Genomic DNA, 17,151 nt, shown 5'->3' on the forward strand with positions numbered 1-17,151 from the left:
TGTCCTTCCTCCCTAGAACTTCCTCTTGTTGACTTCTTCACCCTGCCTGACTGTGGAGAGCATTCACGTCTGAGTTTACATTGTGATTCGGTCTTGCTCTCCAAGAAACACAACAACGACTACGACACTGAGGCCACCAAGGCCTCTGGGCATTTCTGGGCCCTATGACCCGAGCAGGTGAAAAGCGTCTTCACAGAGCCTCAGGTCCTCTATGCAAAACCCAGAATAGCTGTGCACGGTCCTGAGCTCGCCTGGCAAGAGAGGACAATTGCACCCAGCCAGTGGCACGGGCTCTGACAGGTCAGGTAACAAACGGACACGAACTGAGTCTGGGACAAACGTGTTAAGTATACATGCTATCTCTACCTTAGCTGCACAGGGTGCCGTGTGCTGTGAAAAATACTAACTGTTCAATGTAGTTAGATCTTGCTTTCTTTTTTTTAAGTTTATTCATTTATTTTTGAAAGAGAGTGAGACAGCACAAGCAAGGGGAGGGGCAGAGAGAGAGAGAGAGAGAGAGAGAGAGAAAACACGGCATGAACCCGTGAGATCATGACCTGAGCCGAAATCAAGAGCCAGACACTTAGGCGACTGAGCTCCCCCAGGCGCCCTAGTGGGTGATTCTAAATGAGAATCTATGATGGAGCAGGTACAGAAGTAGACAAACCCAAAGGTTCAAAGGTCTTTGCTGGGGCAGCTAGAAAGACCAGAGATCATCTGTTTATTCTCGTTCTTATGGCCACAAAAGGAATAAAAGTCAGAACAGAGGGAGACAAGTAGTTTCCAAGGGGCTGACAGGCACCAGGGAGACACTGCTGTTCCCTGCGCTCTGAGGCTGGGTGCAGGGGAGAGACCTCCGTCTTCACTGCTGCTCCCCCACCCCCACACACCCCCCCCTCCATGTGACGGCAAGCCTAGCAGGAGGCCTCCTTTGGCTCCTTCGGGAAGGCGGCCACGAGGAGCCATTATGCACGACTGAACGGCCAGTAAAAACAACATTCACCCCCCATTCCTGTGCTGGGGCTGCACGCGTTAGTGGCCCAAAAAAGAAGAGCTGTCAGTAAATGTTTCCAAGGGAAACAATGTCATACAGATTTAAGGAGCGTGGCTTAAAAAAGAAGTGTCCCCAAACCTCCAGAAAACAATCACTTCTATGTACTGGGGCTCGGTTTCGGTTGATTATTAAAATCAGAGGTATCCCCAACATTGTATTTATAATTACCGTGGTTTACCAGGCTTTTGTCATATGAAGTTAGGATATTCCGATCACTGGATTAGCCATCTGTTCATATGCTTCTAATGTCATTAGATTCCCAAACGTCTGTGACATTAGGTCTTCAAGAACATTGAAGCTGCAAATATTCTGTAATACTTTATTGTTGTAATTATTCAGTCAGGTGAAAGCTCCTTGTATTTAAACACATTTTCACCAATTTTAAGGAGATCGTGGTTATTGGGTTTTGAAATTTTTTTTAATGTATATTATTTTGAGAGAGAGTCCGAGCAGGGGAGGGGCAGAGAGAGAGAGAGAAAGAGAGAAAGAGAGAAAGAGAGAAAGAAAGAGAGAGAGAGAGAGAGAGAGAGAGAGAGAGAGATCCAAAGCAGGCTCCAGGGTCCAGGCTGTCAACATAGAGCCTGATGCGGGGCTTGAACCCACGAACCGTGAGATCATGACCTGAGCCAAAGTCAGACGCTTAGCTGACTGAGCCACCCAGGTGCCCCAAGTGGTTATTATAAAGATGAAATTAAATTAATATTTTTGTTGATGGTGACCGGAACAGAATATGAGGTGCTAACAGGTGCCATCCGAAATCTGTTCAATGACTGAAAGTCATGCTGATGATAGCATTCAGGAATAGGAGAAACTTCTACCTACCAACCGAGTCTTGCATAGGGAGAAGACAGGAAGTAAGAAGCCAAGGGGCTGGAGACGTGCTTCAGCGACTGCTGAGAGCCACCCGTGAACATTGTCCGTATGTTCCTCTCCAGAGCCTGGTACGCAAAAGTAAGGGAATCCTGGAAAACAAAATTAGTACAGGCAGGTAAAGACACATGGCATCATCGGCAAAACTATTATTTCTTGTCAAAAGTATTAGACTAAGGGAAGCCAGTTTTGACAAGTGCTAAATAAATAAATAAATAAATAAATAAATAAATAAATAAATAAATAAAGCGCTGATTCCAATCAATAGCTAAGACCACTTGGGATGGGCAGTCAGGGCAGGCCAATCACTATCCCAGTATGCGGGGGGGGGGGGGGGGGGGGGAGCAGTTACAGCCCCAGGTCTCACGCCAGCGGGTAAGGAAGTTTGCTGGGGCTTAGCCTGAACCAAAGTCAGGATGGTCTGTGCTCTGTGTTAACCTGAAGAATAGGACGAAAGAAAGCTAATGGATTAAAATAGCTTAAAAGTTCATTCAATATGGAACTGATTGTGTATCTGTGTGTCTATGCATGTGCAGGGGCATGTCTACGTGTGTGTCTATGGGTGTGTGTGTGCAGATCTCTGTGTATGCATGCGTCGTGTGTGTGCATTTCTGTGTCCGTGTGTGCGTGTCTGTGCATATTTTCACCCCCAAGAACTGGACCACCACCGAGATGCCCCAAACAACCTCCAAACCACAGCAGGTAGAGGTGCGTCAGGCGGGAGAGCTCAGCTGCAAAGCACTGGAGCGGGGACCGGGCCGTCCGTGTGGGATGCTCAGCTGTTCGTAACTTGCTCGCGCACCCAAGCAGCCCTGAATAATCCGGCCACGTACCATATCTGTCCAAGCCCAGGGGATACAACTCTAAATCCACCTGAGGGCGTCATGAGACCAGACCAGAATTCCGAGGCCTGCCCCGGGCGGAGTGGCATCGGTCAGAGCAGGGGGACAGCCCCTCGCAGCTCGGGCTCCAGAGAAGAGCCCGCTGAGGGCCCTGCAGGAAAGGCCCGTGCCTCCTGGTTTTCCCATCCAGCCCCCCTGGCGGGCTGCACACAGACGCCCAGCCTAATGCCCAGCTCTGCCTCGCTCGTTCAGCCAGGAAGCATTTAATCAGCACCTGCTGTGTGCCAGGCACCACGACAGGCCTCAGGAACATAAAGTGTTTCTCTTACAGGACTTCCCTTTTTATGAAGGGGATCCAAATAACTAGGACAAGAGGATAAGTGCGTGACAGAGGATCCCGGGTCAGGACTGGCTGTGTAATTTGTGGAGCCCAGTGCAAAATGGAAGCACAGAGCCCCTAGTTCAACAGCGAGTAGGAATTTTAAGGCAGCAACAGCAGAGTGCTAACCCAGGTAAGGGGCCCTTCTCGGGGCGACTGCAGCCCGTCCCCCGTGTCGGCACTGCTTGCACCCCCACAGAACAGACCCGCCCAGGCCCTTGCCCAACTCCCAGAGGCGCCGTTTAGACGATGTCGCGTGAACCCTTCTCCCGGCGTTAAGAGCTCTTTCACAGTCCAGTGCCTTCCCAAACCTCTCTGAGTACTTTGTATCCCTTGTCTTGTATTCCAGGCCAAAAAGTCTACTCGTATTTCCAAATATCCCCCAAACTTTCCCAACCCACAGAGATACATGCTCACTGATGAAATATAACCTCCTGTTCAAGGCCTAAGTCAAAGAGGGAAGTTTTGTCTCACAGGCAGAGTATTGTCCACCCGCGTTATTTGTTGCATACTACGTACCTATGATTATCTGTGTACTTATCACCCCAATTAGACACCTTTTCTCAAGGTCACAGTCTATTTCCCTTTCATCTTACACACCCAGTTGAGTGTCTGACACCTAACTTTTTTTTTTATTATTAATTTTTGAGGGACTGAGACAGAGCAGCAGCAGGGGAAGGTGAGAGAGTTTGAGAGAGAGAGAGAGAGAGACAGACAGACAGACAGACAGACATAGAATCTGAAGCAGGCTCCAGGCTCTGAGCTGTCAACACACAGCCCCATGCGGGGCTCCAACCCACGAACTGTGAGATCATGACCAGAGCCGAAGTTGGACGCTTAACTGACTGAGCCACCCAGACGCCCCAAACTGTCTGACACTTAAAAGATGATCGCATGCATGGATTTCATATGCAGCATCCGCCAGGGCCACCTCAGGCTCCACGGGACTTGCCAAAGGCCACAAAGGTCCAGACTCACATCTCAGGACGTCTCTGGAGAAAACCAGATTTGGAGGCCAAGGGTATTTGCTGGCCTGGAGGCACACAGGGCGCTCAGTGAACAAGTAAACAGCCAGTACGTCTGCAGGTCAAGATCGCAGTGGGCAGCTCACACCCTCCCCCCACCCCCCCCATAGGAACAGAAAACTCTTACCGAGGTCCAGGAATCCACGCGGAAGAACACTCCTCTTTCAGTATAGTTTATATTTTTTCCAGTCTCTTTAGTGAGGGACGCAGTCAAATTCCTATGGAAATCACTTTTCTGTACTTTGGAGCTGCTGGAAGGGAGAACCACAAAATGGGACAGACTGAGGAAACAACAGGCCCCCGAACGATGGACGTGAAGTCAGGTCCATCTCGGGTGAAAGACCATGAAATCCTATTATCTGGAAGGTGAAAGAGAAAAACCTTCCCAGGACATTCCACAGAATTTTACTGAACACATTTCCAAGGTTTAAGAGCCAGTGCTTATAGAAAACTACTTCCTGGAGCCTCAAACTCTTCTGGTATAAAAGGTGTAAAGTTCTTCCAGATTACTAAAAATAACAACAACAACAAGACGGGATTTCAGCATTTCATGCAAATGGTCAAGAGATAGTCGGTAGGTGGGGTGCCTGGGCGGCTCAGGTGAGCATCCGACTTCAGCTCGGGTCATGATTTCGTGGGTTCGCGAGTCGGAGCTTTGGATTCCGTGTCTCCCTCGCTCTCTCTGCCCCTGCCCCGCTCATACCCCGTCTCTCAAAAATAAACATTAAAAAAAGACTACTTAAAAAAAAAGAAATGGTAGGTGCTTGGGACGCCGGTATGCAGGCACACGGATTTATCTTCAAAGACACGCTGGAATGAACCATGCAATAAAGTATGTTTTCAAAGTCATATATTTTAAGAGGCAACAAACCAGACGCGCAGAGGAGCGGGACAGAGCAGCCGGGAAACGGGAGTGAACGCAGGGGCCCACGTACAACGCCAGCCGGTGTAGGGACTCTGACACCCTAGACATTACAAGCTCGAGCCAGAGGCATTCAATTCAGTTACATTAAAAAAACAAAGGCTTACCTCATTTAAATAAATTAAACCGTGAGGGCTTAACTCTCCTGTTCTGCGGCTCTACACTCTCTCTCTCTCTCTCTCTCTCTCTCTCTCACTGCAGCGGCGTCCGAGTATCTACCCCTCGCTCACCCTGAAATATCCACGGAAACACCACTTCGTCGCCGAGGGTTCTCCTGTGACGGGGTCAGGGCCCTCCATGGTACGTCCCTCCTGACACTTGAGACTATCTACGAGTTTTGTTCAGTGCCCATCTCCCTGCCGGACACATACCCTGGGGCGCAGGAACCGTCTCTGTCCTGCTCACGATGAGGCCTCAAAGCCTAAACCAGCCCCTGGAGCCAGCGAGGAGGAAACACCCTCTCGTTACTGACGTGCAGAATATGAACACGCTTAGTAAGCGCACGTGGTCGGGACGGGGCCCCACAGGGACACCAGCCCTCAGAATACAAGTCGGGCCCCCTGGCCCCACTCCTCAGGAACCACCTGACCATCTTCTGCTCACCCGGTCTCCTCGAGGACTACCCAGATTTCACCCTGAGCAAGTAAAGTTGATGAGTACTAACAGCGATAGTAATAATACCATGAACTACCATTTTTACTCCTTAGCGAGCGACTCGCTGATATGCTAATTGCTTTACATCCATGCTGGCACGAAATCCAGGCCATGATTCTGGGAATATGGACATGTGTTTTTTTCTATCTTGCCAGGAGGAGGAAGTTGCACCTCAAAAAAAATTAAGCAACTTGCTTGAAAAATCACACGGCTGTAAGTGGCGGACCCACACACCTACCTGTCTACAGATCCCGTCTTCGTGTCTACCGAGCACCCCTCGGTGTGTTCCTTGATCGGTTTGGATGTTGTTTCTCTATGAACAGGTTTGGAATCCACTTACCCCTGGGCGCTGGTTTGTTGGCCGCCGCAGGCAATGAACAGAGGGTTCTCCGGCAGACTGCAGTCACTGGGGACACAGACGAATCAGGCATTTTTCTACTACCTTCTGTCCAGGCATGAATTTTACTGAGAATCGGTGGTGCACTTGAAGCCGCGTCCAGAAGCCTTAGTCTAGAGGCGTTCGTGACGGAGCCAGACGGCACTGCTGAAGGACCGGGGGCCTCCGTGCTGAGGGTGTATGAGCCGACTGCAGGCAGCCCCACACCCTGGTCACCCCAGACCCCTCCCTGCGAGGAGGAGGAGAGGGACACAGGATCTAAAGCAGGCTCCAAGCTGTCGGCACAAAGCCCAGTGTGGGGCTCTGAACCTGCCCCCCTCCCTCCTGTGCACCTGCTCTGGTCACCCCAGACTCACGCCGCCCTCCTCCCTCCCAGTGAACCTGTTCCACTGCCCCACACTACCATGAACCCTCTGGGAGTTGGAGACAAAAAGAAACGGATTCCCAACGGCACCCCTCTCTGCCCGATTATGCCCGCATATGCTCCAATAGGTCTTATTTTCTTCATCTCATTCCTTTAAAAACAAAGATTTGTAAACTGACACGGCCACTAAGAGAACATAAGAGGTAAACTTTCCCTCTCCCTCTGGAAGGAAGCACTAAGCAAGGGAGTATTACATTACAAGAGTCTGTTCTTAGGGGCACCTGGGTGGCTCAGTCGGTTGAGCATCTGACATCAGCTCAGGTCACGATCTCACAGTGCAGGAGTTCAAGCCCCGTGTCAGGCTCTGTGCTGACAGCTCAGAGCCTGGAGCTGCTTTGGATTCTGTGTCTGCCTCTCTCCCTGTTCCTTCCCCAATCATGCTCTCTCTTTCTCCGTCTCTCTCAAAAATAAATAAACATTTAAAAAAAAATCATCTCTCTCAGGGCCAGCGTTCAGCTTCGGAAAAGGTTTTTCCTCAAATGCTCTGTTCTCCAACACCAGGACCGGGATGGCAGCCTTACAGCAAGAACGCTACAGTTACAAATCCTTTTTGAATTATGCAGAGCTCCGGCCGCAAACATAACTACCATTCTTCCGCTGTTTCTTCCAGAAGCCACACTAGGAATTTCAAGCGACAAATCTGCTTTGGAAGATAATTATCAGGACGCTGAGAAATCCTTATAATATGACAGTGGACACACTGTTTCTCCCGCTCCTGAATTTGCCTCCTTTTTCTTTGGAGCCTTTCTCCATATTTCCACCAAGTTCCACAAACTCTGATGAATCTTTCTTTGTGTGTGAAGAGACCATCAATTCAAGGAATTTTCCGCCTTGATAAAACAGAATGGAGATCAAGAGACAAATCTGTTCCTTCTCAACTAGTTCTCCTAATTAAAGAGTAAGGTTTAGGGGCACCTGGGTGGCTCAGTCGGTTAAGCGTACACCTTTGGCTCAGGTCATGATCTCACGGTTCATGGGTTCGAGCCCCGCGTCGGGCTCTGTGCTGACAGCTCAGAGCCTGGAGCCTGCTTCGGATTCTGTGTCTCCCTCTCTCTCTGCCCCTCTCCCACTTGTACTCTGTCTGTCTCTCTCAAAAATAAATAAACGTTTAAAAAAATTTTAAAGAGTAAGGTCTGGCCGTCCATAACTATTTGGACAACCTACCCAAAACAAACGCCAAAACTATTCTCCACTTGAGGATCATTACACACGGATTTTATAAAGCAAATAAATGTTGGAGCACCTGGCTGGCTCAGTCGGAAGAGCATGAGACTCTTGATCTCGGGGTTGTGAGTTCGAGCCCCATGTTGAGTATAGAGATTATTTAAAAATAAAATCTTTAGGGGCGCCTGGGTGGCCCACTCAGTTAAGCGTCCAACTTTGACTCAGGTCATGATCTCATGATTCATGGGTTCAAGCCCCACATTGGGCTTTGTGTTGACAGCTTGGAGCCTGCTTTAGATCCTCTGTCCCTCTCTCTCTGTGCCTCCTCTGCTTACACGCTCTCAAAAATAAAACTGAGCCTGGGTGGCTCAGTTGGTTAAGCATCCAACTCATGATTTCAGCTCAGGTCATGATCTCACAGTCCATGAGTTCGAGCCCCACTTCAGGCTCTGTGTTCACAGCTCAGAGCCTAGAGCCTGCTTCGGATTCTGTGTCTCCCTTTCTCTCTGCCCCTCCTTCCCCCCCCAAAAATAAACATTAAAAAATTTTTTAAGCATCTGAATCATAGGGGTCCCAAAAGATGAAGAGAGAGAAAAAGGGGTAGAAGATTTATGTGAGCAAATCATAACAGAAAAGGTTCCTAACCTGGGGAAAGACACAGACATCAAAATCCAGGAAGCACAGAGGACTCCCATTAGATTGAACAAAAACGAACTATCAACAAAGCGTATCATAGTCAAATGCACAAAATACTCAGGCAAGGAGAGAATCATGAAAGCAGCAAGGGAAAAAAAAGTCCTTAACCTACAAAAGAAGACAGATCAGGTTTGCAGCAGACCTATCCACAGAAACTTGGCAGGCCAGAAAGAAGTGGTGGGATATATTCAGTGGGCTGAATCAGAAAACTATGCAGCCAAGAATTCTTTAGCCAGCAAGGCTGTCATTCAAAATAGAAGGAGAGATTAAAAGTTTCCCAGGCAAACAAAAATTAAAGGAGTTAGTGACCACTAAACCAGCCCTGCAAGAAATTTTAAAGGGGAGTCTCTGAGGGGAGAAAAGATGAAACAAAACTTAAAGGACCGAAAGCAACAAAGACTAGAAAGGAACAGAGAATGCCACCAGAAGCTCCAACTCTACAGGCAACACGATGGCAATAAATTCCTATCTTTCAGTACTCACTCTAAATGTCAATGGACTAAACGCTCCAATCAAAAGACAGAGGGTATCAGAACGGATAAGAAAACAAGATCCATCTACATGCTGTTTACAAGAGACCCACTTTAGACCTAAACATGCGTTCAGATTGAAAGTAAGGGGATGGAGAACAATCTATCATGCTAATGGTCAACAAAAGAAAGCTGGAGTAGCCATACTTACTTATATCAGACAGTCTAGACTTTAAAATAAAGACTGTATCAAGAGATGCAGAAGGGCATTATATCATAATTAAGGGGTCCATCCACCAAGAAGATCTAACGATTGTAAATATATATGCCCCCAAAAATGCAACCACTCAACTATATAAATCCATTAGTTACAAACATAAAGAAATTCATTGATAATAATACCCTAATAGTAGGGGACTTCAGTACCCCACTGACAACAATGGACAGATCATCTAAGCAGAAAATCAACAAGGAAACAATGGCTTTGAATGACACACTGGATCAGATGGACTGAACAGATATATTCAGAACATTTCATCCTAAAGCAGCGGCATACACATTCTTCTCCACTGCACATGGAATATTCTCCAGAATAGATCACATACTGGGACACAAATCAGCCCACAACAAGTACAAAAAGATCGAGATCATACCGTGCATATTTTCAGACCACAACACTATGAAACTTGAAATCACCCACAAGAAAAAAATTGGAAAGACAACAAATATTTGGAGACTAAAGAACATCCTACTAAAGAATGAATGGGCTAACCAAGAAGTGAAAGAGGAAATTAAAAAGTACATAGAAGCCAATGAAAATGATAGCACCACAACCCAAAACCGCTGGGATGCAGCAAAGGAGGTCAAAGAGGAAAGTATATAGCAATCCAGGCCTTCCTAAAGAAGGAAGAAAGGTCACAGATACATAACCTGACCTTACACCTTAAAAAGCTGGAAAAAGAAGAGCAAATAAAACCCCAAACCAGAAGAACACAAGAAATAATAAAGATTAGAGCAGGAATCAATGCTATCAAAACCAAAAATAATAGAATATATCAATGAAACGAGGAGCTGGTTCTTTGAAAAAATTAACAAAATTGATAAACCCCTCGCCAGTTTGGTCAAAAAGAAAAAGGAAAGGACCCAAGTAGATAAAATCAAGAATGAAATAGGAGAGATCACAACCAACACAGCAGAAATATGAACAACAAGGGGCACCTGGGTGGCTCAGTCAGTTAAGCGTCCGACTTGGGCTCAGGTCATGATCTCACAATTCACAAGTTCAAGCCCCACGTCAGGCTCTGTGCTGACAGCTCAGAGCCTGGAGCCTGCTTTGGATTCTGTGTCTCCCCCTCTCTGCCCCTTCCCTGCTCATGTTCTGTCTCTGTCTCTCAATAATAAACAAACGTTAAAAAAAAATAAAAAAGAAATACAAACTATAGTAAGAATATTACAAGCAATTATATGCCAATATAGTTGGCAATCTGGAAGAAGTGGACAAATTCCTAGAAACATATACACCACCAAAACTGAAACAAGAAATAGAAAATTTGAACAGACCCATAACCAGTAAAGAAATTGGTTAGTAATCAAAAATCTCCCAAATAACAAGAGTCCAGGGCCGGATGGCTTTCCAGGGGAATTCTACCAAACATTTAAAGAAGAGTTAACACGTATTCTCTTGAAGCTGTTCCAAAAAATAGAAATGGAAGGAAAACTTCCAAACTCTTTCTATGAAGCCAGCATTATCTTGATTCCAAAACCAAAGACCCCACTGAAAAGGAGAACTATAGACCAATTTCCCTGATAAACATGGACGCAAAAATCCTCAATAAGATACTAGCCAACCAGATCCAACAATACATTAGAAGACTTGTTCACTATGACCAAATGGGATTTATACCTGGGATGCAGGGCTGGTTCAACATCTGCAAAACAATCAATGTGATACATCACCTCAATAAAAGAAAGGACAAGAACCACATGATCCTTTCAATAGATGCAGAGAAAGCATTTGACAAAATACAGAATCCTTTCTTGGAAAAAACCCTCAAGAAAGTAGGGATAGAAAGATCACCTCAAGACCATAAACGCCATATATGAAACACCCAACGCTAACATCATCCTCAATGGGGAAAAACTGAGAGCTTTCTCCCTAAGGTCAGGAACAAGACAGGGATGTCCACTCTCACCACTGTTATTCAACATAGTATTGTCAGTCTTAGCTTCAGCAAACAGACAACACAAAGACATCAAAGGCATCCAAATCGGCCAGGAGGAGGTCAAACTTTCACTCTTTGCAGCTGACATGACACTCTGTATGGAAAACCCAAAAGATTCCACCAAAAACCTGCTAGAACTGATCCATGAATTCAGCAAAGTTGAAGGATATAAAATCAATGCACAGAAAACAGTTGCATTCCTATACACCAATAATGAAGCCACAGAAAGAGGAATCAAGGCATTGATCCCATTTACAATAGCACCAAAAACCACAATAAAATACCTAGGAATAAATCTGACCAAACAGGTGAAAAATCTGTACACTGAAAACTATAGAAAGCTTATGAAAGAAATGGAAGAAGACACAAAAAAATGGAAAAAGATTCCATGTTCCTGGATAGGAAGAACAAATATTGTTAAAATGTCAATACTACCCAAAGCAATCTACATATTCAATGCAATCCCTATCAAAATAACACCAGCATTCTTCACAGAGCTAGAACAAACAATCCTAAAATTTGTATGAAACCACAAAAGACCCCAAATAGCCAAAGACCCCAAAAAGCAAAGCTGGAGGCATCACAATCCCAGACTTCAAGCTGTATTACAAAGCTGTAATCATCAAGACAGTATGGTACTGGCACAAAAACAGACACTCAGATCAATGGAACAGAATAGAGAACCCAGAAATGGACCCACAAACGTATGGCCAACTAATCTTTGACAAAGCAGAACAGAATATCCAATGGAATAAAGACAGTCTCTTCACCAAGTAGTGCTGGGAAAACTGGACAGCGGCATGCAGAAGAATGAACCACTTTCTTACACCAGACACAAAAATAAACTCAAAATGGACGAAAGACCTAAACGTAAGACAGGAAGCCATCAAACTCCTCGAAAAGAAAGCAAAAACCTCTTTGACTTTGGCCACAGCAACTTCTTACTCAACATGTCTCCAGAGGCAAGGGAAACAAAAGCAAAAATGAACTATTGGGACCTCATCAAAATAAAAAGCTTCTGCACAGCAAAGGAAACAATCAGCAAAACTAAAAGGCAACTGACGGAATGGGAGAAGAGATCTGCAAATGAATATCAGTTAAAAGGGTTAGTATCCAAAATCTATAAGGAACTTATCAAACTCAACACCCAAAAATCAAATAATCCAGTGAAGAAATGGGCAAAAGACATGAATAGACACTTCTCCAAAGACGACATCCAGATGGCTGACACATGAAAACATGCTCAACATCACTCATCATCAGGGAAAGACAACTCAAAACCACAAAGAGATACCACCTCACACCTGTCAGAATGACCAACATTAACAACTCAGGCAACAACAGATGTTGGCGAGGATGTGGACAAAGAGGATCTCTTTTGCATTGTTGGTGGGAATGCAAACTGGTGCAACCACTCTGGAAAACAGAATGAAAGTTCCTCAAAAAATTAAAAATAGAACTACCCTATGACCCAGCAATTGCACTACTAGGTATTTATCCAAGGGATGGATACAGGTAAGCTGTTTCGAGGGGCACATGCACCCCAATGTTTATAGTAGCACTATTGACAATAGCCAAAGTATGGAAAGAGTCCAAATGTCCATTGACAGATGAATGGATAAAGAAGATGTGGTATATTGGGGTGTCTGGGTGGCTCAGTCAGTTAAGTGTCTGACTCCAGCTCAGGTCATGATCTTGTAGTTCATGAGTTCAAGCCCCACATCAGGCTCTGTGCTGACAGCTCAGAGCCTGGAGCCTGCTTCGGATTCTGTGTCTCCCACTCTCTGCCCCTACCCTGCTCACTCTGACTCCTTCTCAAAAATAAATAAACATTTAAAAAAAATTTAAAAGAAGATGTGGTGTGTGTGTGTGTGTATACATACATATATATATATATATATATGTATATGTACACACACAATGAAGTATTACTTGCAATCAAAAAGAATGGAATCTTGCCATTTGCAACTATGTGGATGGAACTAGAGGGTATTATGTTAAGCGAAATTAGAGAAAGACAAATATCGTATCACTTCACTCATATGTGGAATTTAAGATAGAAAACAAATGAACATAAGGGAAGGGAAGCAAAAATAACATAAAAACAACGAGGGGGACAAAACATAAGAGGCTCTTAAATGCAGAGAACAAACTGAGGATTGCTGGAAGGGTGGTGAGTGGGGGGGGGGTGGGCTTAACGGGGAAGGGGCATCAAGGAAGATGCTGGAATGGTGATGAGTTGGGGGGGAGGGCTTAACGGGGAAGGGGCATCAAGGAGGACACTTGTTGGGAGGAGCCCTGGGGGTTATATGGGGATTCCCATATAACTGGATTCCATTCCTGAAGTTATTATTGCACTAGATGCTAACTAACTTGGATGTAAATTTAAAAATTAATTTAAAATTGTTTTTTAAATTAAAAAGAGAGAAAGTCTTTAAAACAAATAAACGCAGGTCATTCACACTCACATGACCAACATAAACTGAACTTCCTTCCAATGGTGGTCCTAACACTAGGAGCCAACATTTATGAAGTGCTTCCTACACACTGAACCATTTACACGAGCGCCCTCAGGTGGACCTCCCAACAGCCCCGTGATCAAAGATAGAATTATTTCTGCCCCCATTTCACAGATACAAAAACAGAGCTCAGGGAGGTTTAGTTACTTGCTTGGGATAACCCAGCAGTGAGTGGCAGGTCTGGAAAATTCCAAAGCCCATCCTCTACCATCGTGTGCACCCAAAACCCATGGCCACAGAAGGAGAGCCTGGAGATTTTACCAGAGGCTTATTTCACTATTAAAAATAGTATTTATATTGGATTGTTTATCTCACTGTTCCCCAGCTACTTAAAACAGGTTTAATATTTACAGTCTAACATCAAATTTATCATGCAAGGGAATTCTGTTCCAAATCACACTATATAATTATGGTTAACATTCTCTGAATACTAAAAGTGTTTTTATTTTTTTCATGTTTATTTATTTTTGAGAGAGAGAGACAGACAGACAGAATATGAGCAGGGGAGGGACAGGGAGAGAGGGAGACACAGAGTCCCAAGCAGGCTCCAGGCTCTGAGCTGTCAGCATGGAGCCTGATGTGGGCCTTGAACCCACTAACGGTGAGATCATGACCTGAGCTGAAGTCGGACGCCTGACCAACTGAGCCAGCTCTGAATACTAGCAAATGTCTTTAAGGCCAAGAGAATAGCATCCAGCATATAATATCCCAGAGCTACACACATTTGGGCCTCTCCAATTTATAACCCCAGTCCTATACTCCTTACCTGGAGCAGCCGCCATCTGGTACAGATCCGGCCCTAAAACCCTCTTTCCCACTGCCCTTGTCTGCATGGGGTGCTGCCTCCGCTGCTCCCTCTCCAGACCACCCCCCACCCCACTTAGCTGCGCAGTGCACGGGGGCTGCATACTCAGTGGGGTGGTTGCAAGCCAGATCCGAGAGGAGCCTTGGCTCCCTCATCCAGCAGGGAGACTCTGTGAGCCCAAAGTTCTACTGCAGCTGGAAGTGGGCTGGTCTACCCTGGTCAGAGGCCCCGGTTAACACTCATCCTGGACATGCAGGGTGGGAGCTGGCGCTCCAGACGCTGTTCCACACGGGCTGAATGTCAGACTCCAACCGAAGGCTGTGATTTACAAATGCATCCACTCCTCATTTCACTTCGGAGGAGGGAGTTTGGTACAGCGGCTTCTGAAACCCTTTAACCCTGAGATGGCGGCAGGCGGAGAGGAGGCTCACTGGGCCCTGACTGCCGGAGCCTGCACACAGCTCGGGTCCTCCCTGAAGAGGGGACGCAGCACAGGGGTGGACAGGGGGCCCTCCCACTGACCACAGTTCTGCAGGATCCACCTCTCCGTCCCCAAAAGCGGAGACAGCAGCACATGTAACCACATGGGAGCGCATCTGAGCTTTGAGGTGAGGGAGGGAGTTCCTTGCTCTCCTTCCTCGGTTATGAGAGAGGCTAGCACTTCATGAGAGCTTTGCATTTGATCAGTGGAAAACCTGAGCACGATAGTTGGCGGGGGGGGTGGGGGGGGTGGGGGGGGACAGGGCAGGAGGGCCGCGTACAAGTAGAGCCAGATCTCACCTGGTCCCATTCTCTAACATGAAGCTCGTCAGACGGAAGATGTTCGTGGACCAATACGCCATGTCATCCAGTCCCCCCAGGAAATATTCTTGGAATTGTTCCACCAAAAACGGGGATCTTCTGGAATAAGTGGGATAAAGCTACAGTAGAGAAAAAGAAAAGTTATCAATAAGTGCTTTTCCTGGTGTCTTCGTAATCCTTTAAATTGAGACTGTGAAGAATGAAGCCTTTACCTTGGAAACGGCTAGCATCTCACCATACCTGCAACATGAACAACAATTTTGCCTGTGAGTGTGGTTTGTACAGAGAAGCGAAGCAGATAATGAAGAAAAAAACTCCATTAACATGTAGCTACTATCATGCAACTGCCTTTGAATGAGCAAAATCCCGTAAATCCAAAACCCAACTCAGGAAACTAAAACGTCAGAAAGCGCTCTAAGGAAGTCACGCTGAGATCAGTTGTAAGCTCTCCTCTGGGCGAGACCTACATTTCCAAGAACTGAAGGTAGGTACAGTCAACGATTGCACTTTTGGTGATGACTTCTCGGCCATAGAGCTTCTTGTAAATTCCCAGCAGATCTTGGACGGGCACATACCTGAGAAAGGCGTTAGAATAAAATAAGATTCTGAAATTAAAGATAAATGGCCAGCAAGAGCAGCTACTGTTCACTGCATGATTACTTTGGGCCAGGAATTATGCAAAGGGCTTTCCATGAGCTATTTATTTCGTCCTACCTACAAGCCCCGGTGCTTGGAATTACTACATTCCTGCTTGACATCAGAGGAAGCTAAAGCACAGAAAAGTGAACTGATTTCCCCAAAGATGCACAGCAAACAACTGTACCTTAACCCAGTATTTATGGAGGTACATTGGAAGACAGGAACTCTAACGTGTCAAAAGAATTAGTCTTGTGAATTCAGTTCAAGGAGCAATATATTTTTATTCTTTTGAGCACTGAATTGCTATTGAAAGTTCTTAGTTTTAAAACACCAAAATTGGGGGCGCCTGGGTGGCTCAGTTGGTGAAGTGTCCAACTTCGGCTCAGGTCATGAGCTCATGGTTTGTGAGTTCGAGCCCCTCATCAGGCTCTGCACTCACAGTTCAGAGCCTGAAGCCTGCTTTGGGTTCTGTGTCTCCCTCTCTCTCTGCCCCTCCCCCATTCATTCTCTCTCCCTCTCTCTCTCTCCTTCTCTCTCTCAAAAATACATAAACATTACAAAATATTTTTTTAAAAACACTGAAATGGCTCCTCACCCCAACATCCTGGTTTAGACCACACAGAAGTAAGAAGTGAGACAGTAAAAAGAATTCTAAGTCAGGTTTTGATTCACAATATTCCTTATTTCAGTCAAAAGAGCAGCATACATTAGATTAATGCTGAATCATCTTCCGTTTTTATTTCTGAAACCTTAGAATACACCGGACAGAAATCACAACCAAATAAAACCTGATTTTAGTATATTTATGAGAAAGACTCTACGGAGAGATCCTTTTTTTTTTTTTTTTTTTTTTTTTATAAGAGCACCAGAGTGGTCCTCCCAATAAAAATAGCTCCGGGCTGGACAAAATAACAAAAATATTTTTTTTAGATGAATCACGAAGCTAGCAAGAAAGTGAAAATTTTCCAAAGGCCCAAAATAAATTGAAACTGGAAACTTGAAGAGGTAAGCAAGTGGGGAAGCCAGGCTGTGCCCCGAGCTCTTGGCGATTTGAAGGGCTGCAGAAGGTATGGGCTAAAGCACAGAAACCAGCCAAAGCTGGTTTCCACCTCGGAGGAGACTCTGAACTAATGGCTACGCCTCTGCACGAGTATTAGCTAGAAACCAACCTAACCTGTCAAGGTCAGCCAAGAAACTGACAATGGATAAAGGGGAAAAGATATAGATGTCCCCCTAACATTGGTAACTACCACCAGTCCCACAAATGG

At 45.7% G+C, this 17,151-nt stretch overlaps 1 protein-coding gene across 5 annotated transcripts in view; it reads right to left on the bottom strand.

Moving 5' to 3' along the window:
• The window catches only part of GPLD1 (glycosylphosphatidylinositol specific phospholipase D1), a 64,672-nt gene that overhangs the window by 18,926 nt on the left and 28,595 nt on the right, over window positions 1-17,151 (bottom strand). For 4 of the 5 annotated variants that reach the window (XR_008298777.1, XM_027040412.2, XM_053223206.1 and 1 more), the window contains exons 9-14: window positions 15,712-15,819; window positions 15,457-15,484; window positions 15,224-15,363; window positions 6,087-6,152; window positions 4,298-4,421; window positions 1,877-2,016 (exon numbers count right to left, since the gene is read on the bottom strand). Coding sequence is in view for 4 of the 5 variants with exons in the window: in XM_027040412.2 (XP_026896213.2) it covers window positions 1,877-2,016; window positions 4,298-4,421; window positions 6,087-6,152; window positions 15,224-15,363; window positions 15,457-15,484; window positions 15,712-15,819 (606 nt within the window). In the remaining variant the exon portion in view is untranslated. The remainder of the gene's footprint in view (window positions 1-1,876; window positions 2,017-4,297; window positions 4,422-6,086; window positions 6,153-15,223; window positions 15,364-15,456; window positions 15,485-15,711; window positions 15,820-17,151) is intronic. The other variant, XM_027040414.2, reaches the window with a different exon arrangement.

This window comes from Acinonyx jubatus, chromosome B2 (genome assembly GCF_027475565.1).
Source record: "Acinonyx jubatus isolate Ajub_Pintada_27869175 chromosome B2, VMU_Ajub_asm_v1.0, whole genome shotgun sequence".
NCBI lineage: Eukaryota > Metazoa > Chordata > Mammalia > Carnivora > Felidae > Acinonyx > Acinonyx jubatus.